This window comes from Protopterus annectens, chromosome 8.part1 (assembly GCF_019279795.1).
Source record: "Protopterus annectens isolate FY-2018-M chromosome 8.part1, PAN1.0, whole genome shotgun sequence".
In the NCBI taxonomy this organism is placed as follows: Eukaryota; Metazoa; Chordata; order Ceratodontiformes; family Protopteridae; genus Protopterus; species Protopterus annectens.
This window is the reverse complement of record NC_056742.1, coordinates 10514927-10538793: the sequence shown is the minus strand read 5'-3', so window position 1 is coordinate 10538793 and position 23867 is coordinate 10514927. Positions and strand designations below refer to the sequence as shown.

The 23867-nt window shown below is 40.0% G+C and overlaps 1 protein-coding gene across 1 annotated transcript in view; it reads right to left on the bottom strand.

Moving 5' to 3' along the window:
• Positions 1-320: 320 nt before the first annotated feature.
• ZFPM1 (zinc finger protein, FOG family member 1) overlaps positions 321-23867 on the bottom strand; it is a 1358773-nt gene continuing 1335226 nt past the window's right edge. The window contains exons 9-10 of the mRNA XM_044081656.1: positions 23277-23423; positions 321-5966 (exon numbers count right to left, since the gene is read on the bottom strand). Coding sequence (XP_043937591.1) covers positions 3499-5966; positions 23277-23423 — 2615 coding nt within the window. The 3' untranslated portion in view covers positions 321-3498. The remainder of the gene's footprint in view (positions 5967-23276; positions 23424-23867) is intronic.

Genomic DNA, 23867 nt, shown 5'->3' with positions numbered 1-23867 from the left:
CAAAGTTGACATTAGTGTAGATTGCTCAGCTGTGAGGGACCAGAGTAGAAATGTGCCTCTGTTCATGTGGTTACAGTTTTTCATCCACTATCTGGCATATTAAACTGTGCATGATAAATTAAATGCACTGACTCAAAAGCTGATGCCAAAGATCACAGAAATTGTTACATGGCTATATTTAAACTGGCTGGTCACTCAGTAAATACAGTTAATTTTAATCAGTTCCTTTCCTTTATCATATTGTTGGTTTATAGCCATACATGCATGGTTATGGACAGTAAATAATTTCATTTATAAGTGATACTATGTAAACACAGAAATGTTTTGAAAAAGGCGGCCAGTTTATTGTCTCACATTTTTAGCAGTAATTATCATCCAGAAACTGTCTTTGCATACTAGTATTTCGATATATGTATGGGTTACCAAACCACAATTCTGTGTCACTTTCATATTTACTTATTTTAACTTCATTATATTCTGGCTTCTTAAAAGCAGTAGCATAATTATTGAACTGCCTTTTTTATTGCATCTTAACTACTCCCTGCAACACTGAACTTCATTTCTTGTTAGGGTAGTTTGAACTAATTGCAGAATACTTCTTAGCACCATTATCTTGACTGAATAAAAATGAATAAAACAGTAGTAAGCCCTGGGATGTACCAGATTAGAGGTTATCAGAGACAAACACCTGGGGATGTCAAAAGAAAAATGCCTTTCATTACCTTAAATACTAAAAAATGCAGCATAGATACTAGGTAATATACTAGGTAAATGACCACCAGGGCCTATAAGCGTAGCCATGCAACCCAACTGTGTCCCTACTTATGGGCATTTATTAAGAGGGGGTAAGTTAATTAAGAATTTTCTAGAGGTTATGCGGGTAGATAAGTTAGTTTGGATAGTACTATTTCCCATTCAGAGTTAAGTCTGAGGAAAAATGGATGATACTTCACAGGATGTTAAGAATGAGGTACTCCACAAAATAAAACAGACATAGGTCATAACTCGAAATGTAACATACACTACCGCTGCTTTCATGGTTTCTTACAGCACATTAAATGACCGCTTTCAGTGAAAGTACTTGGTAACAGAATAAATGTAACACACATAAAAATGCCTCAGTCTCCAAAAAGGTTGCCTAATTCAACTGTGTATCATAACATGAAAAAAAAGAAAACTGGCCACAGCATTTTATAATTTCTTTACCTCATGGTAATACACTGCATTTCTACCAAAATAAGAATATTTTATAAAAACTCTGAATTAATTTATTTCCCTAGAATAACAAACTGCTCTTATGTTTGAAAATGGCATTGTAGCCATTGCAAGTTAGAAATGAAACAGAAAATAAAACTAACTCTTGGTATGCAGTAAAGAGATAGAATTAAACACCACATTCAAATACACATTTTAGTGTACTGTTGCTGAAGCTACAGTTGGAGGGAACAGTTTCATTTCCATGATATTTAAATCTTCACAAATCACATTACTGAGTGACTTCAGACATGAAACAGCTGCTCAACTTTCAAACGTGCAGAATCATTAAATGTGTACAAAAACATCAGAGTGTAGAGAGAGATCTGACTCAACCTTGCAGTCTAGGTGTGTCCTTCCCTTTGCCCCAACAAAGCATTTACTTATTTTTTCTCTAACTTAAGCATGATTTCTGCAGTGAAGCTGTGATCTCTGGAAATAGTCATCATACCAAGATCTGACTCACTGGCATGCCAGTGCCTCACTGTACCTCAGACTATAATGTCTTTATTAAAGTTCTGTGAACACCGGAGATAAAAGCCTGTAATTTTGCCCTCTGTTAAAATGCTACTTTACTATTTTTTGCATTTTATGCCTACTTCAGGCATACAGCACACATGCATACAACCATTTGTGACATCTTTGATAGATGTCAGAAGTGACTTTTAGTGAACAGTCAACCAAATGAAAGAGGACAGGAGCATCAAAAAACAGCTCTACTTCCCTATAAATGGGTAAGGATTGTGAAAATCTGTGCTACATGGCCTCAGCGAACAGCTGGAAAAGAGGGAAAAAAACTGGAGGAGATGATGTGACAGATATAATGTACATACAGAAATGTATATCTAATATACTGATCAGAGACTAGTAGCTATGGTGGTGGTGATGGTGGGGGGGGGGGGGCAGCCAGCTCAAGTGCAAGGTGTTAGGGGGTGTGATCAGCAGATCTATTTTTAATTTTTTTCCTCATGTAAATGTGAAGGTGGGAAAGTAGATTGTGAGGGTGTTAGGATCTGGCACTGTTTCTCAGGAAAGAAGGAAGGTGTGCCAGACTGGAGAATGAACTTTATTTACTCTCACTTAGAGCATGGGGACACATGATGGTAGGACAAGAGTTCCTCTAGTGTTGGGAAGTGCCAGACTGGAGAATGGACTTTTTATACTTCACTCCTCAACCTACTACTGAGGGGCATCAGATCAGGAAGCAACCGCACATGGCACCAAATGAACCAGCTATGGCTCTGCTGATGGCATATATCAGTGTTGCTAAAGAGGTGATATAGAGCTGGTGCACTGGACTGTGCAATAATGAAGCTCTGCTGTCTGTTGTCTGAGGACTCTATGGCTACAGCTTAATGCATAGCATCACCTATCTGGGACTCAGCATCTGGGAACAGTTCAGATCCTGATGTCTTCCAGAAGCAGTAGTGCATGAAAAATTTGATGGGATGACAATGGGAGTCAGAAGTTTCATAAGAAATCCCAAATGCAAAACATGGAATAAATGTGCACTAATTTCAACCAGAAATTCATGTTTGATTTTTCAAACACTGCACCTCCAACAAATGTACCATCCCCATCACTTACACGTGTGCCAACACAAACCACAATATACGCTTTATTATATTTTGCAAAGATGACATTATTGTGTGTATTTGTCATATATGTGTTTGCTGAACTATAAATGCAGCCACAACGTTTAGCTGGTACATCTGACAGCATCACTAGTTTACTTTTGTAAGACCAGCCAAGCTACTACTTACAACATGTATGAATACATAACCAGTGTCAAAAGAGACATCAGACATCATAAAAAGAACATTGAATCACACCAGAGCAACTGATCTTTAGTGATATTAATTAGGCATCAAACTGACAGGTAAATCAAAGTAAAGATATAATAGCAGAGAAAGATGAGGACACATTAGGATCACAAAACATTTACAAATGCTCTGTGCAACACATTCCCACAATTTCCAGCTGAACTACTCTCTCGTAATTTGTGAAGATTCAAACAGCTACATTGGGAGTTGTGGCAGATTTGATTTTCCCTTGTTCAGGAACCTATACCCAAAGGAATGAAACCTGTTACTGGTGTGGCTCAGTGTGGATTTAAAAAATAGATGCTGAGTTCTGGCAAAAAAAAAAAAACATCTAAATAAGTTACAGAACTTACTTTTCCTTCAATGCTCACAAGAGAAAAATATGAAACCCCTGTATGTAGTGTGAAAATTAACAGAAAGCTTATTTTACATGTTCTGCAGCATGAGAGGAACAGTAATACTTCTTATGAGCTATAAAATTGGAGAGACTGCTGAACTTAATGTTACACAAACGACAGTATCTAGTGTTTCCATTGGAAAGGACTACAGGGACACTCCTGGCTGTCTGAGAACTGTCAGTATACACAAGTGGTATGTGAGATTTGAGTCCTGCCTCTCTGAGGACTTCAGGCACTGGTGAGAGGTTTAAAGGAGCAGGAGAAATGGTTAAAATTGGCCTTGGGGAGGCATTCTGCACTGGGCTCCCACTAGATACATGGGGAGACGATGCTGCCTCTCTCTGATCTAAACTAGTGAGACTGTCTTTTCGAACACGAGTGCCTTGTTGTGGTGGTGAAGCAGAAATCTGATGAGATGGCAGATTAGTTTCAGATATGCCTACAGACTGACATCTTACTTGTGCTGCTGTGTCTTTCACATTCCCTTGCACCGCAAAGGTTGAAGCTTGCTTTGTTACAAACAATCCCTGCACATTTCGGTAGTGTTCCCTAAGGTCCCCTTTAATGTTCCCATTAACTGGGCAGAAGGGGTGCATAGCAGCAGTCACATTTGCAGAAAGCGAAACAGTCTTCACGTTAGCATGAATTCTTGGAGTATCTACAACAGTATTTATATTAGATTCACAGGTGCCAGGTAGCTGAGAAGGACTAGTACAAGATGTGACTGAGGTGGGACTTCCAGCTACATACTTTTCAGTCTTAATCTTCCCACTTTCTAACCTTTTTACATAAGGCTTATCAGTGACACTGCTGAGTTGCTGTTTTGGTACAGCTAGAACTGGTTCTTTAATCTTATGAAGTTGTTCCAATGTCTTTTGTTGGAGCTGAGTTGCTGGGCAGTAGTACTTCTTATGTGCTAAATAGTTTTCAACGCTGTTGAAGCTTACTCTACATGATGTACATTCATGATAATCTGTCAGTGGAAGTAACGGTGGTGTCAGTGTTTCTCCATGGATTCGAGGCTTCTTGCTGAGATCAATGGGTCCCTCTCCATCTGGACTGGAACTAGGTGAAGGAACAGTAGAAGTCCTAGTGACAGGAATAAAGCCTGCTACTATTGTAGCATTCTCTGCCTTTGATGCCACAGGTGATGATTCCCGCTTTACATGTAACTGTTCTGCAGCGTTAGCCACACCTTCAAACTGGGCAGATGCAGCTTGAGGACTTCTGCAGGTTACTTCTGGTGAGTTATGTAAGGGTAATACTGAAGGATTTCCTGCCCCATGGATTTCATACAGTTTTCTCCTCTTCCTGGTGCGCACAGGCTGCCGTTCAAAAGGAGTTTTCCCAATACATGATCTCCGAAAGGGTATGTCATGCCTAGAAGCACAGTAATAGCGTTTATGTACAATATAAGTATCGTGGCGACTGAATCTAATGTTACAGGCATCACACACCGTTTTTAGTGGATCGTCATCCAGCTCATCTGTAGAGCTGCTGGGAGTCTGGCCATCTTCACTTTCTCTGCTGGCCCTCTCAGCCTCAGAACTAGTGTCCTTTGCTGTGTGGTCCTCTTCTTTAATATCAGTTATCTTAATGCTAGCATCCACTGTACTGTCTTCTTTATGTATCTGGTCTTGAGAAGTAGAAGGAGTTGCACTTGGAGGAGAAGGAACATCTGAAGAAATGGATACAGCAGGCATGGCAGAATCCCTGGACTTCTGCATACCAGGTGGACTTTCTTCTCGCAAATGTCTACTAGAGCAATACAGCCTCTTGTGCACAAAATAGTTCTGAATGTTGTTAAATGTGATTTCACACTCAAAGCAGGTAGCTCCCTTCGGTATTTGTGCACCAGCATATAGAAGAGGAACAGCGCTTTGCCCATGTTTCAGTCTGCTGTGGACTAGTTCAGACATTTTGGCCAGGATTTCTGAAGCTTGAGGGACCACGGCTGCTTCAGTGCCAAACAAGTACTGTGGCAGGAATACAGTCCCACCAGGTGTAACAGAACTGGCTCCAGCATGCACAGGGCTTGATCCAGGAGTAGGACTGGAGACTTCAGTCTTTATCTGAACAGGTGGCAAGCATTGTGGAGATGAAGTTCCAGACGATTGTCCAGTATCTGAGGCTGGTTGTCCTGCAGGCTCTAAAAACAAATCTGCCTCCTTTTCAGACATAGGACTTCTGCTTTCAGTAGGTTCTTCTTTAATTTTTAAAGGAACAACAACCTCATCTGCAAGGCAGTTATTTATAAGTACAGCAGCATCCATGTCTTTTTTGTCTGTTGCATCATATAGGTGGGCACTGGAACTGTTTTCAATTCCTTTTGGCGATATTGTGGACTCCTGGTGCTGCACTTGACTTAGGTCTGTGCTGCTGCTTCTCAGAGTATGTTCTGCTGTGTGCTGATGCAAAACAATGATGCTGTCTGCTAAAAAGCCACAAATCGTACACCTTAAATTGGGGCTGGCACTCACCGGACTCAAACCTGAAGAGACAGAGCACACAAAATACACATTATCATTTGCATCAAATAGGTCGAACAAAATGTATACGTCCACACTACAGCAATCACAATGAAGTAAACATTAAATGCAACTTTCCTGAAGAGGCAATTCTTCAAATATTAAATAAACACTTTAACTAAAGTACATTAACTGCTTTTACAAATCATTACTTTTTAGTGAACAAATACAGGCTTAATATCACTTTCAATGCACCTCATAAAACACACAATATTTAACTGCAGACAAAGAAATCACCTTTGGTGTGTTCAGATCATTCAATGTCAAAAGCAGATTCTGTCAACCAATGACAAGCAAAAAGGACTTGCACTGAAAACACAGTGGGTGGCTATCAAAGGCCAATGAAACTTGCTGATTCAACAAATGAATACGTACAGAAATAATGCATCCATGTGCAGACTCTGTTGTTCTTAAAGCCTACATTCAAATCCATTTTGAAACATGGCAGATGTCCTTACTACTACAAAGGCAGAAGTACAACAATAATGGGTTACAAAGAAAAAAATGGGACTGCTTTTAAGGTACAGGGAAGCATGCACACTTTCTCTCCCACAAACTCCGTGCCTGATCAAGATAAAAAAATGTAAATGGTAATTTTTTTTCTTTCTTTGCATGGCTTATGTCATCATTCTTTCTTTAGCACAGCATGCCTACTTCACTATAGGAACACTTGTGGATGATGTTTTTGCACATGTACGAAAAGATGTAAATGTTTTTCCTCTTCCTCTTCTTTTCCTCTTACTTTTCCATTGTGGCAAGCTGATAAAAGGTCAATAAATTAATATCATTTTATCAGGCCTATAAGTTAATGATTTCAGAAAATATGCAAGTAGTTTTCACATCTGGGGAAGGGAAATAAAGACAGAAAAAAGAACAGACACCAGTCAGTTTAAGTAGAATCAAATGCAACAACATGCTTTGTGGCATGGATAACTCCCAATTTCAGGTTAATTAGGGCCTGTGTTATCAGCTGTATATCTGATACAAGTGTTCCCATTAGGAGGGTTAAAATTCATTATTTAAAGATGTGCATAGTTATGTGTGTTTGTAATAACTTAATATGTTATGGAGGTGCTATGGGGGTGTATTTTTTATGGGTTTTATTAAAACAAAAAGTCTTGTAAATGTGACATAGGTTCCAATGTCGATAACAAGAATAAACTGTATAAAGGATTAACCTGTCAAATTTTATGGGTACATGTATCATAAAAGCTAGACATACACATTTTAAAAAGTTGGCATGTACAACAGGTGGGAATACTGACTTTTTACCATGACTGCAGCACTTTGTATAGTACCTTAGAATTTCACTGGTTTCACAGGTATAAACAAAAAGGAAAGAATACTTAACTGTAATAAGAAATGCAGAATGCAAAAAGCAATGCTACAGAAGACATATTTGGAAATAACTGAGCATGTGAATCTGATAAAGAAAGGATATCAGGATGCATATTCTGCAGAATATCAGAGACAAAAGAAAAGAGTACTGATTTTAAATGCTAGAGGAGCTCCAGTAGTGAATGAAGAGGAAAAAAGATGATAATGACAAATTTGTAGAAACATGGGGCTACTGGCAAGGGATGAGGATTATGCTGGCATGTACTTATATTCTACTAAAAAACTGTTATTTTGGAGATTAAAAATTGAGATAAACTAATAATTAGCTTTCAGTAGGGAACATTACTTAGAAGTGGGGACTGGAATTTGATTTGCAGCAATGAGGCTATATCTGGAGGGTCTAGAAGGGAAAATATAACAAAAAATGGTGGACTTCTGAAGAAATTTATGAAAATATTTGGTATGAAAGATATGAATTCAGTAGGAGGAACTTTGACAGAATTCACATATTATTCCCCAAGATATAATGACTGAGCTACACTTAACAACAATTATACTTCACAGGAACATGTCCATTTAATTGAGAACTTTGATACATATCCAATAACTATTTCAGATCATGCACTAATAATTACTAAGATGAAAGGTAGGGTAATGAAGTAAAGATGAGACACTGGTGCTTCCCCACCTACCTGAAAGTGCAGTGGAGATTATTTGGGAGTTATTAGGGAAGATAAAAAGCACTCCAGAAGTTACAGCTAGTGACTGGGACAAAATGAAAGTGGAGTTTAAAAATAGGGTAGAAAGAAAAAAAAAGAAATCTGGTTAAGAAGGAATGAAAATTATTTAGTGGAGCTGACAAAGGTAAAGTATTAGAAAATAAGATAAATCTCACAGAACAAGAGGAGAAGCAACTGCAGAGTATTACAGAAAAAATAAGGGAGTACCTGGATAATATGCTTGAGTTTACAAAGATTTCTTTTAACCAACTGTTTTTGATAATAATGTCAGAGCACAAAAACTTTTGGCAGAATAACTCAGACAACAGAAAGTAGAAAGGATTGTTACTAAACTTACAGAGGGTTCCCTATTATATGATCGAAGACGCATTCTTTCGAATGTGTCTTGATTGAACTTGAAAGCACTCAACGGCAAAATACCGAAACGGCATATAACCAAATTCTTTCCCTGGGAAAGAAATCGCTTGGCCGCCTTCATTATTTTGCCATTTTTGTCACTGCAGTGCGATCTTGGAGTTGGTATATTTAAGTAGGGGGAATGTGGGGGGTGAAGGCCCCCACTTTATGTAATGTTTTAAAGTTTGTTTTTTTCTTTTTCTTTTTTGGAACAGCGATTTTTTTCCCTGGGAAAAAAAAAATCACTGTTCTGAGTGTTCGGGATTGTAAGCTTTCGCTTACATGGGGCCAATAAATCAGCATTCGCTTTTTTTAGTGTTCGCTGATTTAATGTAGACCCTTACAGAGCCTATAACAAGAAAGATAACCAGAGATCCTGTACAGGTATTACGGGTATTTTGGAAAGGTTATGAAAAATTGTACAATGCTGAGAAGTGGGGAAATCAAGAAAAAGCGCAAATGGAAATATTTATGGAAGATTTAAATATGCCAATGTTAGAGGTCAATGAGGCTCAGCAATTAACAGTTAAGATAGGAGGAGATGAGATAGAATGTTGATGTACAACAAACCTACAGGAAAGTCTCCAGGATTAGATGGTATTCTGGTGGAAGTTTGGAAGTTAGGATGGAAGAAAGTCATAAATATCTGAAAAGTTTTGTTTAACAGTATTTTAAAAGGAGGGGATGCACCAACATCCTGGGAAAAAATCTGTGGTGGCTGTAATACCTAAAGACTGTAAAGACCCATCTGATCCTGCTTCACACAGGCCCATATGAAGTCTTTTTCTATAATGCCTAAAACAATGAAAAATGTGATGTTAACATTGACAGATCTGGACCAGTGAGGTTTCGTGGAGGGGAGGCAAACATTTGACAATATTAATAGAAAAATATAATCCAGAGGGAAGCAGAATGTATGAGAATACTGCTGTTATTGGTGGGTCTTGATACACAGAAAGCATTTGACAGAGTAAGCTGGGATTTTAGGAGTACGGCAATGGAAGCATTTGCATTTCCTGATACAATAAAAAGGTTAATTAGAAGGATATACGATGGATTGGATGCAAAAATTCAGAGTGTAAAAGCTCCTCTCTGATAAAGTTGTGTCTGAACAGAGGAATTAGGCAGTGGTGTTCTCTTTTCCCTTTGTCATTTGCGTTATATTTAGAACCATTGGCAAAGAAGATAAGGGACTCAGAAATTAAAGGATATTGTTGGCATAGTTTTCAGGAAAAGTTGGCTTTATTTGCAGATGATATTACTTTGTACCACATGGAACCAGAAAAGGACATCTCAGTGTCATGGAATATTCTGACTCAGTTCCGGGTTTTTCCAGGGTATAAAATTAATGAAGATAAAATGAAGACTATAGCTATAAACTGTGTACCAATACACAAATTTGTCCAGCAACACCCATACTTATGGGGACATGATAAAATGAAGTTGTGAAGTCGCTACTCTGGGCCAGTAATCAAGGCGCCTTAATCCTCACCACTGACACCGGTGAGGGATGTTCACTTGGAACAAAAATAGATACACACAGTATTTCCAAATGCAGCTCTCTGTACCAAGCACAATTTCCCTTAAGAGCATATAGGGAAAGTACAGTTGTGTACACTTACTATTAATGTAGATGTTCCGAGTGTATTCACTGTTGCAGTCATCACACTTGGGCTATCCTGCCAGGGATAGCCATCAGTCGGCCAGAATACCAGAGGCTTAAATTTCTGCGTCAGTTGCTTTCGCTCCAGGACTGACGTCAGGTCATCAGTGGTATAAAATCAGGCAGCCAACGCCATTACATCAGTTTTTCTTGCCCCAAATGTCAGGAGCCCCTAATAAGGGAGCTAGGTTATGGTGGAAGAACACCACCAGTAGAAAGTAAATACCAAAAATTTCCTGTAAGGAGTGAGGAAGAGAGAGAGAGAAAGACAAGGGGGAATGGAGGGTGGGAAACCAGGACTGCAACAGTGAACAGACATGAACATCTACATTTATGGTAAGTGTACACAACTGTACTATGTTCTTTGTGTTTCACTGTTGCAGTCATCATACTTGGGTTGATTTCCAAAGCTGAAGAAAAGGGTGGAGGCAGTCAAGAAGACTAGGGGCTGGCTAGGATGCCCTGCAAGACTGCGGTTGCAAAGCCTGCCCTGGATTTGGAGAAGACAGGCAGGTGGTAATGCTTGGTGAAGGAATGAACAGAAGTTCATGTTGCAGTCTCCAGGATGTCCCTGGTAGGGACCCCTCTGTAAAAAGCTGCAGAGGTGGAGGTTGCCCTAGTGGAATGTGTCCTCACCCCCTTAGGGGGCGGTTTCCCATGTTACTTGTAGCAGACATGGATGCAGTGTGCTATCCATTTGGAGATTGTTTGTTTGGACATGGCCTTACCCTCTGTCCCTGCTGCAAAGCTGACTAGCAATTGGTTAGTTTTCCTAAAAGATTTAGTCCTATCCAGGTAGAATCTGACCTGTCTGTGCACATCTAGAGAATGCAGAATCCTTTCCCCCTGGTTTTGTGGGTTAGGGAAAAAGGTGGGCAAATGAATGGACTGGTTGAGAGACACACTGGACACCACTTTAGGCATGAAAGTTGGGTTAGTCCTGAGGAAGACCCTGTCAGCCTGGAAAATGATGAAGGGGTCTACAGCCATTAGTGCTTGTAGCTCTGAAACTCTTCTAGCCAAAGTGATGACCAGAAGCAAGGCTGTTTTCCAAGAGAGGAATTTTAACTCTGCTGAAGCTGCAGGCTCAAAGGGGGGCAATGTGAGCTTTCCCAACACAAAGTTAAGGTCCCAAGCTGGGGGTAGGAGCTCTTCTGGTGACCTTAAATTGTTAGCTCCTCTTAGGAACTGTTTTATTGAGAGGGTGAGAAAAGAGAGGTGGTTCTGTGCTGTAATGAGCAGAGATGGCAGAGGCATGAATTTTAATGGAAGAGAAGGGTAGGCTCCTTTGTAGCAGGTCTGCTAGGTAAGCCAGGATGAGAGGTAGGGAGGGCTGTGCTGTTTCAGCTCCTTTAGCCTGGATCCAGGTGCAATACCTTTTCCATTTGTCATCATAGGATTTTCTAGTGCTGGGGTATCTGGCCTCATGTATAACATCCAGGACTTGTTTGTTTAGGCTGGCAACTGGGGGGAGAGGTCAGAAAATAAGCCAGGCTGCCAGGTTCAGGGTCTGTAATTGTGGATGCATGAATGCTCCATTCTTCTGAGTCAGGAGAGTTGGGATATGGTGTAGGTGCCATGGTGGCATGGGTGACAGGCTGCGCAGCAGTGGGTACCATTGCTGGTGTGGCCAGTCTGGGGCAATCAGGACTGCCCTTGGTTTGTCCTCCCTTATTTTGAGCAATACCCTTGAAATTGGTGGTAGAGGGAGAAATGCATATATCGAGAGATTGACTCATTGGAAGGATAGGGCATCCACTTTCCAGGCCTTGCTGTGAGGTTCCCTGGTGCAGAATTTGCTGAGCTGGTGATTGTTGTGGGAGGCAAAGAGGTCCACCTTTGAGGTGCCCCATTTCTGGGTTACAATGCTGAAGGTGCTGTGGTCTAGCTGCCACTCATGTAGGTCTAGGAGATTTCTGCTTAAGTTGTCTGCCAGAGAGTTTTGGGAGCCTGGCAGGAATTGTGCTAGCAGGTGAATTTGCATGGCTGAAGCCGTGTGCCAAAGGGTCATGGCGAGCCTGCAGAGAGGATAAGAGTGAGTTCCTCCCTGCTTGTTGATATACCACATCACTGTGGTGTTGTCTATTTTGATCACTAGAGGCCCCTGGGAGAGTAGGGGTCTGAAAACTATCAGAGCATGCAGAACAGCTAGCATCTCTTTTTGGTTGATGTGCAGATGTACTTGATTTGGGCTCCAATGGCCCTGAATGCACCTGCCGTCCAGGTGTGCATCCCAGGCATAATCTGATGCATCTGTGGTTAGGGTCTGGGTGGCATGGGGTTGTGAGATGGGAAGACCATTGTTGTGGTTACATGCTGCTGCCCACCAAAGAAAATCTTTCCTTAGACAGGGTATCAAAGGTATGATAGCTTCCAGGTCCTGAGAGTGTTGACACCAAAGGCTTTTTAGGTACTATTGTACTTTCATCATATGCAGTCTGGCATATGGAATGAGTAGAATGCAGGATGCCATGAACCCTAGAGCTTGCAGGATTTTCCTTGCAGATAACTGGGTTCTGGTGGCTAGTTGAGAGAAGTAGCCTGCCAGGTAAGCTTGTTTTTCTGGAGTAAGGAATGCCATCTGGGATCCTGTGTCCAGGCTTGCTCCCAGGAATACAATTTTTTGAGTGGGGACTAGTTTGGATTTATTTTCGTTTATAGTATACCCCAGAGAGGTCAGTAGATCCTTTACAAAGGTCAGGTGCTGTAACAGCTTTTCCTGACTGTCTGCCTGAATCAGGCAGTCCAAGTAGGGGTAAATATGGATATTCCTCTGTCTGCAAAAAGCAATGGCTGGAGCCAGGCATTTTGTGAAAACTCTGGGAGCAGTGGATAAGCCAAAGAGAAGCACAGAGAACTGAAAGTGCATATATCCTGCCCTGAAACGTAGATATTCCCTGCAAGAATCCCCGATTGGGATGTGTAGATAGGCCTCTTTTAGGTCTAGGGTTGCTAATTAAGCATCCTTGGAAAGCATAGGGAGAAGCTGCTGGAGGGTGAGCATTTTGAACTTTGGTATCACCAGGAAGGTGTTTAGAATTGATAGATCAAGGATAGGGTGCCAGGTGCCCTCTTTTCTGGGTACCAGGAAAAGCCTGGAATAAAAACCTTGGCCTATCTAGTCTGCAGGAACAGGCTGTACTGCTCTTATGGAGAGCAGTGAATGTACTTGTTTTTTGGCCAGTGCCCACTGGTTTGGAGGAAGATCTGGGAACCCTTTTGGGGTTGGCAGAGTGTGGAAATAAAATCTGTATCCCTGGGACACTATGTTGATGACCCATCGGTCTTTGGTAATAGAGGCCCAGTTTTTTTACATGGGAGGAGAGTTTTCCTCCTAGGGGCACAAGCAGGTGGGCAGAGGAAAGGGGTGGAGGTGTATATGGCTTAGCACTTCCTGTTTTTGAAGTTGAGGAACTCCATTGCTTATATCTCTGCATTCCCTGGGACTGCTGTCTGGGGGGGGGGGGTCTGCTTCCCCTAGGTCTTGTCTGAGCTGGCCTGGAGGGGCCAGAATGGACCAGTGTTTGGAGGGGCAATGCCTACTGAACCTCAGAGGCTGGACCTGCAAGAAGTCTTTAACTGTCTGCATAGATTTTGCTTTTTCTTCCATCTTTTTTAAGACCTCTTCTGCGTTGGTGCCAAACAAATTTTCTTAGTTCAATGGTGCGCCCAATAGTTTTGATTTGACATGGTCTGGCAAGGTCTGTTCCTTAAGCCAAGCATGCCTTCTAAGTACAGAACCTGTAACTGCTGCCCTGCAAGATGCTTCTAAGGCGTCAAAGCCACATTGCAAGACATGTTTAGTAACTTGGCTTGCAGAATACATAAGCACCTGTAATTCTTCATTTTCTGCACAAGTAGAAAAGGTAGGTATTTTTTGTTTGAGGAATTCCATGGTATGTTGCTGGTATTTCAGCATGTGGAACTGACAATTTAGTGCTGTAATGGCAAGAGTTGCAGAAGTGTATACTTTTTTACCCCATCTGTCTATAGCTTGGGAATCCCTGTACAAAGGGGTGGGATTCTTAGCTGTGGTTGCTTTTATTCCTTTAGGTCCTTGGGAGATGACCTCTGGGTCAGCAAATTTGTGTGAGTCAGGGACTCTGTAATACCTGTCAGGTTCCTGTGAACCGGATTCCATAAAGACATCATCCACAACATCCAAGACAGGAGGAATGGCTAAGGGTCTGCAATGTGGCAAATCTAAGAATTCCCTGAGTCTCTTTTTGGACTGAGGACAGTCCTGACATTCCCATTGTAAATGCTCCTTTAAAGTATGTAGGGTTTCACCAAATGAAAAATCCTCTGGAGGAGAGGCAGAAGGAATGGATTCCTCTGCATCTGAATCATCATAAGCAGATAAGTGTTGCATGTCTTCATATTCATAAACCTCAGAGTCATCCGACTCCTGGTCAGATAAAACTGCTGGGGACAAGTCTCTTTTACTTTTGGAAGGGGTAGGCTGGTTTCCCCTAATAAGCATGATAAGGCCTTCCACCATTTTAAGCATTTGAGATTGAGGCATGGAAGCAGGTGCCTGAGCTTGGGTCATTGCTTTTAGGTGTAGTTCGTACCCTGGGCCTTAGAAATTTGGTACTTTTAGAAAAAACTGAGGATGCGAAAGAAGTCATCGGTTTGTGTTGAGTATCGGTAGTGCGAAGAACTTCCTCGGAAGCCAGTGCCTGCTCAGCGGCTCCGGACCTATCCAATGTAGAGACATCTGCAGGATCCTTAGTCAAAGAAGAGTCCTGCGGCATACCAGACTCTGAACGGGTCTCGGTAGTGGCCTGCGAATCCAAAGAAGCGGGCATCAGGGGCTGCAAAAGCACCTCACTGAGTACTGGTGAACTGGCGACTAGATTAATGGAAGCTTCATCGACAGTTTTGGACCTGTGCGGGCTGTCTCTGTCTTGATCCTTATGTTTTTTCTAAAGATCAGTAGTCTGATGGCTTACCGATCCCATTTCGGAATACGGAGATCAAGAGCGAAAATATTTAGCTACAATAAGTGCCCAACGATGTATAGTTCTGGCAATGAACAAAGCACAAAAGCGATAGCGAGGTACGTCGTGGTCTGGGCCTAAACAGGTGATGCAGTAACAATGGAAATCTCGTTGTGGTATTTGCTTTCCACAGGCGAGACAATTGTTAACTTTTTCTGACATCGGTTTGAGCAAGAAAAAAGGATCCTCAATGGGATACTTAGCAGTAGAAGACTTCAACTTCAGTTCGGAAATGAAACTCAGGTAGTGGCTGACCGGCACTCATGTGAACTGCTTCTGCTTCAGGCTCCTCGACAAGAAAGACTGATGTAATGGCGTCGGCTGCCTGATTTTATACCTCTGATGACCTGACGTCAGTCCTGGAGCGACAGCAACTGACACAGAAATACTAAGCTTCTGGTATTCGGGCCGACTGAGGGCTACCCCTGGCAGGATAACCCATGTGTGTTGACTGCAACAGTGAAACACGAAGAACATCACACTCATTCCGGGGGCTGGGTTTCATAGGTTCATAGGTAGGTACTAGGCTATTGGCCCTAGGGCCTACATAAGCCCAGCCAAAAAGGTACCCTGGCTTTCGCCACCCAAGAAAATTATTTTTCTGTGCCCCTGTCGAGCAGAGCCATAGACATGATCCCCAGGGTGAATTTCCTATCTCCCGTCCAATCATCAAGATTTTTCTTGAAGAGTGCTAATGAGGAGCTTTGTTTGATATAGATAGGTAGTTTGTTTCAGAGTATGGAAAGTCTCTGGGACAGGAATCTATCCCTCCAGCATGTTCTGTTTATTGTGGTGACAAGGTTTAGGTCCGTACAGCGTGTAGCTTGGAGGGATTGGGATTTCTTTAAGTGGAGCATGTCCAACAGCTCTGGGTTTGACATAGCTTTGTATGTTAGGCAGAGATCGCCTCTGAGTAGGCAATATGCAACGTAGTAAAGCTTGAGTTTTTTGAGACGGTCTGCGTAGGGCATCTGTTTGAGGCCAGTAATCCTCTTTGTGAGGTATTTCTGCAGCCTTTCCAGTTGTTGTAGATGTCTTGTGAGGTACATACCAAAAGGGGCGCTGTATTCTATAATGGGTATAATGAGTGATGAGTAGAGGGAAAAAAATGACTTCTTTTTTCCTGGATGAGAAACCTTTTGTGATGAGGTGTGCCACGTAGAAGGATTTCTTGACTACTGTGGCGATGTGATTATCAAAGGAGAGACTACTGTCCACCTGTGTCCCAAGGTCTCTTATCACACCTCTCATTTCCCTCTCTCTCTCTCTCTTCAGGCCCCCAATAAGATTCCCCACTGGCACAGCTGTAGTACTGAGTCCTCAGCAGAGTGTTCCAAGCCAAGTCCTCCACATCCTCTCTGTGAAACCAGTGCGCTGTGTCCATCCTCCAAGTACCTGACACATACACTTTTTGAGATTTGATTTTCACACACACACACACACACACACACACACACACACACACACACACACACACACACACACACACACACACACACCTGGGAAAGGATTTCACAGATTTACTAGCTCTGATACCTTTGCCCAGAGTATAAGGTAGGAATACTGCCACCCTGCCACCAGCCAACTACTCTAAGGCTCATAAAAGGGTACCCAATTTTACTGAATAAAATTAATACTAATACAAATGGCAGTGTTTGACCAGTGCAGCAAGACATTCAGGAGAGGCCACAGTGTCACCAAATAAATACAAGTACTTTCAAAGGTTAAAATATTCTCTAAAAGACCAGCCACAATAAAAAGTTTAACTATATTTAATAATAATAATAACTAATAAAACAACATGAAAACACTAAATATCTATTTACAATAAACCCAAGAGTTTCAATCACAGGAAATATTAAAAATAACAATGATAGAAAGATTTAAACAGACACAGAAAAATAGTACTTGACTAATCTCACTATATTTTCCTGACTGATCTGATCTAAAAAAGTACTATTCCCTGGTTACTTACTAAAGCAAGGCAATATGAAGTGGGTGAGTGACCTTGTCAGTTCCAAAAACAGACTGCCTTGAGACTTCTGTCTCATCTAGTATTAAACAATCATTTTAGTGCCGGATTACAAAATGGCATCACATACATCTGGTCATCTGACTCTCATTCCCACTCTAACTCCTTTACTAGAAACTGAACCAGAATTTAGCACATATTTATTACCATATATCTGTACAGAGTTTTGCTGAGATGTGTTACAGCATCTGGAAGCTATAAAACCATTTCAAAATGTCCACCCTTCTACACTAGCAATTTGTTCACCCCTAAGGACAATACAGTAGGATTCTTAGTCCTGGTTTTCACAGACATTTCACCTCTGGCTGCAATCAGAACAGTAAGATAAAATCTTTACGGCCTAAACTAGGTAAGTTAGCTGGACTGAGATTAACCTTTTCCTTTCCAGTATCCACTGTTACAATATATTAATTTTTACAGTTACAATACAGTCTGACATACAGGTGTATGTCTTTTCTGTCCAGCAGGACCCACTGCTGGTATACTTTTAGCACAAGCAGCTTTACATATACATTTTCCATACAAGCACCTGTACAAATCAGTTTGATATACAAATGACATGCAATTCTTTACAAAACACCAGCTAGATATGCTGGCATATGTTACACATCCCCTGTTCTATTTTTTCTGGCATAGCTGGTACTACCACACATCATCACAGAAGTATTTAAGAATATAGATTGAAAAGGATTTGGTTATGGCAGGTACGGATATGTAGAAAGAGACTAAACAAAAGATAATACAAAAACTGAGAAACTGGAAGTCCTTGCCTATGGATGTGGAAAGCAAGATACAAGCAGTAAAAATGTTTTTAGTCCCTTTAGTTTTATACACAGGTCAAGTATATTTTTATCAACCAGAGTTATAAATGTGGACAGTAAGGGTTTCATTTGGGAGGGGAAAAGGGCAAGAGTGAAGTGGGATAATTTGATCCTCCCAACAGGAGAGGAAGGTTTAGGATTACCTGATTTGAAAGGATATTTTAGAGCTACATAGTTAAGACTCTTATACATATCACAAGCAGAAAGCTGGATGAAAATAAAGCAGGGAGGTAATTCAAGAAATAAGGAAAGTATTGGAGTTTGGACGCAGATCCTTAAGGAGAATAACAGCAATCAAGAACAAATTATTATCCCAGGGATAAAAATTTAAAGGGGGATATTCTAGGGTGACTCTGTCACCACTGCTATTCTGCCTTGCCCTTAACCCATTAAGCTATCTACTTAACAGCTTAGGTCATGAGTATAATTTGGCTCCTAGAAAACAACAAAGTATAAAGACTTCTCATCTTTTCTTTGTCGATGAATTAAAACTGTATAGCTCATCAGATGAGGAACTGAAAGTACAACTACAAGCTGTCAAAACTTTTTCAGATGATATAAAATTGTCATTTGGTCTTGACAAATATACAAAAGCAACCTTTAAAACAGGAAAACTGCAGCACCAGGAAAACATCAGTTTGGGACAAGAATGTGATATAAAAGAACTTGAGCAAGAGGGAGTATATAAATATTTGGGAATTGATGAAGGATCAACAATAAAACATGAACAAATGTGAATAAAACCTAGTAAGGAATACTTTAGAAGACTTAAATTAATCCTGAAAACAGCACTGACATCTAGGAACAATTTGCTCTTCCTGTCCTAACTTAAGAGTTTTGAAGTGATTGACTGACCCCAAAAAGTGTTGGATAGATTAGATAGGAAAACAAAAAGGATGCTTCATTCTCACCAAATGATTTATAAAAAAAAATAGTGCATATCAAGATTATATATTCCCCATTCTGAAGGAGGGATGAGCCTCCTTGAAACTGATTACAAGTATAGATATACAATTGTGGGACTCCATACATATCTGGTGACCTCACAAGACCCAAATGCAGTGAAAGTTTTGAAACATGGGGAGAATAAATCTAAGATGACTTCTCTGCTTAATCTAGCAGAAGCATATCAGCATCAAGCAGGAATGGATATCAAACTAGAAGAAGATAAAAATCAGGCAGCAGCTGAATGTGCCAAAAAAACAAAAGAAAGAATATAAGGTGAAGGGCCGATGAGAAGGCAAGAAAGGTGAAAAATGCATAAATATACTTGCAAGTATAGAAAACTTCTGGAAGAACCTCATGTGGAACAGGAATGAATGCAGGAATGGTTAAGGAGAGGCAAATTCAAATCAAGAGATGAAAGGTTAATATTGGCTCCCCAAGATAGTGGGCTACGTACAAACTGGTTTACAAAGTCCACTGAGCCGAATTAGAAACAGTTGCATACCTTGTTGCTGGTTGTGACATACTAATGGCAAAAGGACTGTATATTGAAAGGCATAATAATGTGGCAAGACTGTTGCATTGGGGATTGTGCAGACATTATGGTACTGAAGTGGCTGAAAAACACTGGAAACATAAGCCACAAAGCACCATAGAAAATGATGAAGTTTACATCACATGGGATCACCCATTACTAACAGTTCAAAAGATAGAAAACCAGATATAGTGGTCCATGAAAAGAAGACAAAAGTAGCATTGCTCACTGAAATCACCACACCCAGTGACTACAGTGTCTTGCATACAGAGAGACACAAAGTCATAAAATATCAGGATCTGCAGGCAAAAACGAGAGTGATGTGGAAGAAAGACACCCAGACAGTTCCAATAGTAGTAAGAGCAACAGGTCTTGCAAAAAAGAATCTTAAATCGTATTTAGATGTGCTACCAATTCATGTAACCCCATATGAACTGCAGAAGGAGTCATTACTAGGCACACTGCTGGTGCTGCGAAGAACACTTTTGGCTGGCATCAAAAACTGAAACAATACTAATTTCATGAACTTTAATCGTACTTCGACTTAAGAATGAGATCCATTCCCATCATGGTATTAGAAACCCAAAAGATTTGGAAAAAATTAAAAAAGATTATATTCATAAAATAGCAGAAAGGATACTAAGAACTAAGCCAATGTGGGAATGAAGAAAGGAGATTCTGCTGACAGGGATGACTGCAATTAAGAGTACATAAAATAGACAAAAGAGAGCTGGAATTTATTGGAGGAAGCTGGCAAAGGAACCAAGGTATTGGGAACAAATAATTAGAGAAGAAAAGGTAAGAGAATGGGAAGAGGCCAAGAAGACATTTGGACTGGAGGCTAGAGATTTCCTTCCCTATCAGGGACTGATAAGAACGTAGACAAAGTGAAAGGGACAGGGGAAACCTAAATAAAAGACTTGCACTGGTAGAATTTTTTAACTGAATCTAGAACAGAAGCTGCTGTTTAAAAAAAGAATAATTAGTCGGACATTCAAAATACTGCACATTATACAGTGAATGGCCATTAACATTCAGAAAGTAGCACGCTCATTGGTCAGTCCAACAAGCATGCCCGCTGTAAATCGAAAATATACCAATGGAAAAAGTCCGGCTGCTAAAGTATCACTGAGCGGCCGGACTTTTTTTTTAATTGCTATCTCTTACATAAGTATTACTTTTTGAAAATTCAGGAATGTGTGGCTTGAGGAGTGGACAAACATTTAAGTTTTTTATGACATACAAGATTTTGTCGGTATGGGTTTACCGCAACTTCAACCAATACCCATGCTTATTTAATGCTGACTCAGTAGTGTTACTGTGTTTTCCTATTAGTGTGTGACAGAAGTGCCCCATTCTTTTTTTTTTTTTTAAAGACCCAACTGCAGTTAGTTTAAAATACTGGAGAAACAATTTTATGGATAATAAAAGTGAAAGACATCTCATCCCCTTCAAATTCTAAGTCCCTTCTTACAACAAAGGAATCACCAAACTATCGGGTGGTTAGTTGCTTGCTAAAGCAGTGATGTTACTGTGTAAGCCTGGGAATCCAAGTTTTTCTTAAATAATTTCATTGTATAACAGCAATAACCAACTCAGTGGTGTGGTATACTGAAGACTTACCCGTGGTTGGCTTTGTTTAATCACTCGGGCTTTGTTCTCATGATTAAACCACACCAACTGTGGGTAAATCTTCAATATACCACACCCATGTCATCAGTTATTGCTATAATAACTATATGAATCAATCAGAAGAGATCAAAAAAAGATTGGGAAGAGAGATTCAATAAGCAAGTCACAAAGAAACAATAGAAGGACATATGCATGGCTTCCAAATATGCAGTAACATCAAAAAATATTTACGATTTTTGCTTGGAAGTGTTTGTGTAGATACTTTTAAACCCCAAGCAGATGCTAAAGAATTTTCCTCAGGTACATGGCAAATGTTGGAGGTGTGATGGGTAAGAAAAGAGGTAACTGGGAACATATGTTTTGGGAGTGTAATGAATTGGCAGACTTTCATTTTTTCCTACAGAGGACTCTGTCAGGAATGCTGGGCAAGCAAATTAGTGTAACTAAGGAAATTAATTTTTTGAGTTGGGTACATGATCTGAATTGCCTAGACATAGTAAGACCTTGTTAAGTTTAATTCTGGTGGCTGACCAAAAGGCATTTGTTAGAAAATGGAAATCAAAATCTAAACCAGATACACTAGAAGCAGTGAATATTGGAACAGAGATAAGAGAACAGGAAGTGGGATCTTTGGAAAGGGGTAGAAGTAAAGTACATAAAAATGGAAACTACAGGAACAAAGCATCCAGAAAATGTTTTGGAGATGGAATGAGGTTCAAGAGAAGGTAGGAAGTGAATAATTTATGTAATGTAATGATAATAGAGTATATACAAATACATGTGATGTACAATGTTCGTAAATGTGAACTTATTATTATGTTTGGATTACTTTTATATAAATGTAAGTTTGCCTGTGTCACAAGTGATAACTCAATAAAGGTATTTAAAAAAACAGTATTTTACAAGCAAAACACAAAAAAGTAAAACTATTTCCTGAATTTATGTTATTTGATTTTTTTTAAACTGAGGCATAAAATGCCTTCATACATTACATTTCCTAAACTATTTTGTAATGCTACCCATTGATTTAGTTCCACATACTAATGCTTAATCAAAACCATAATCCTGGAGCATGACAATCAGCAGTTGTGTATGTAAGATTATAATTTCTATAAAATTTGCAGTTGCAGAAAATACAGCTTGCAAGTGGATCAGTATATAAAATATGATCAACTATTAGGGTTATCTCTTTAGATACCCAAAATTAAACATTCTTACTAAATCTTTGAGAATGTGAAAGACAAACTATGTTATCATCAAATGAAAAAAAAAATGCTTTCATCTTATTACCAAATTAGACTGTGATGTGTAATGTTGATTGTTTATACTACTTTTAAATTATACTAAGATGGCTTAAATAGAGTACCATCACGTTCTGTGACATTTAGAGAAACAAAACCATGTTTTCTTGTGAAATATTAAGTTATTTTCATGTCCTCCTCTCCCACAGATAGAACTGCTCAAATCAGGACAGCTCTACAATAAGAGAGACAGGTAGTAACACTATTAATTAGCTGCACTGAAAATGTTTCTCTTCCTGTCTGCGATAAAGGCAGTGGGAAATGGTTTCACAACACTCTGCCCCCCCGCCATTGTTTTATTTGTTTTACAGAAGCTGTTGACTTGCTGACATCAGTAAGACTGACAGGTAAAACCACAGATTTCCCTGCATTTATGGTATGTCATTTGCATGCAGGCAAATTCCTCTGCAAAGTGCCTGAGACTTTAAGCTAAAAAAAGTGGGTTGGCTTTCTCTTTGACTCCAGGCAAGGAACTTAAAGTTTTATAAAGTATAAATAGGTTTCTGGTACCTAGACAAAACTGTAAGCACCATGTAGGGAGAAAATACCCCTCAAAAGCTATGTTAAACTATAGGATGGAGTGGACTTTTCCTTGTACTAAACTAGTCCTAAAGAACTGACCCTGAAAGGAGGTGCTTGTGTTTAAAGGTTTCAAAAATGGTCAAAATATGCTTGAACACTAAACTATGATTTCTGTGTAGTCTTATAAATATCTAATAAGAATGACAAAAGCACAAGTAATGTGAATTTATAAATGTATGTTTTAAGAACCTTCTGTTTTGGAATGTGTTGTTCACTCTACCGACTTTAATCCCTTGAGTTTGAGTTTGATTTTGCTTCCCTTCTATTTTCATGCCATTCATTTACCTGGTGTTACTGGCTTAGTAGGAAGTCCAGACCCAGGGGAATACACCTCTGTCTTCGAGCCTGGCTGGCAGATCATGTGATTTGTTACCAGGTGACTATACAAAATATCCCGAGTTGTAGAGGTGAAGCCACAGCCATGGCAAACTCCTAGACAATGGAACAATAATAAATGTAAGCAACTTTTAGGATCATAAGCATCAATGTGGAGTTATATGACTCTTTCAATTTTATTCCTATTAAACTATTTAATAAAAATAATGACAGCAGTACTTTCACATATGGTGGCATGTCTTCTCTGAAAAAAAATTCCATTAAAGGGATAAGTAAACACACTATGCCTAATTCTTCCTATCCAAGTATAATTCTATCTTATGCACACAGAATGAGTATATACCCATATGAAAACATTATAAAACATCCAAAAGCTTGGATCACATACACCCACCACTTTGATGCAACAGATGGCAAAGCCAGTTTTTTATAGCTGTAAACTATGCAAATGCAATTCACATTTCCAGCAGGCTGATGGAGAAACTTGAAAATCCCAGAAAGAAAACTGAGTGAGTCCTCTCACTGTAGCATATACTACTT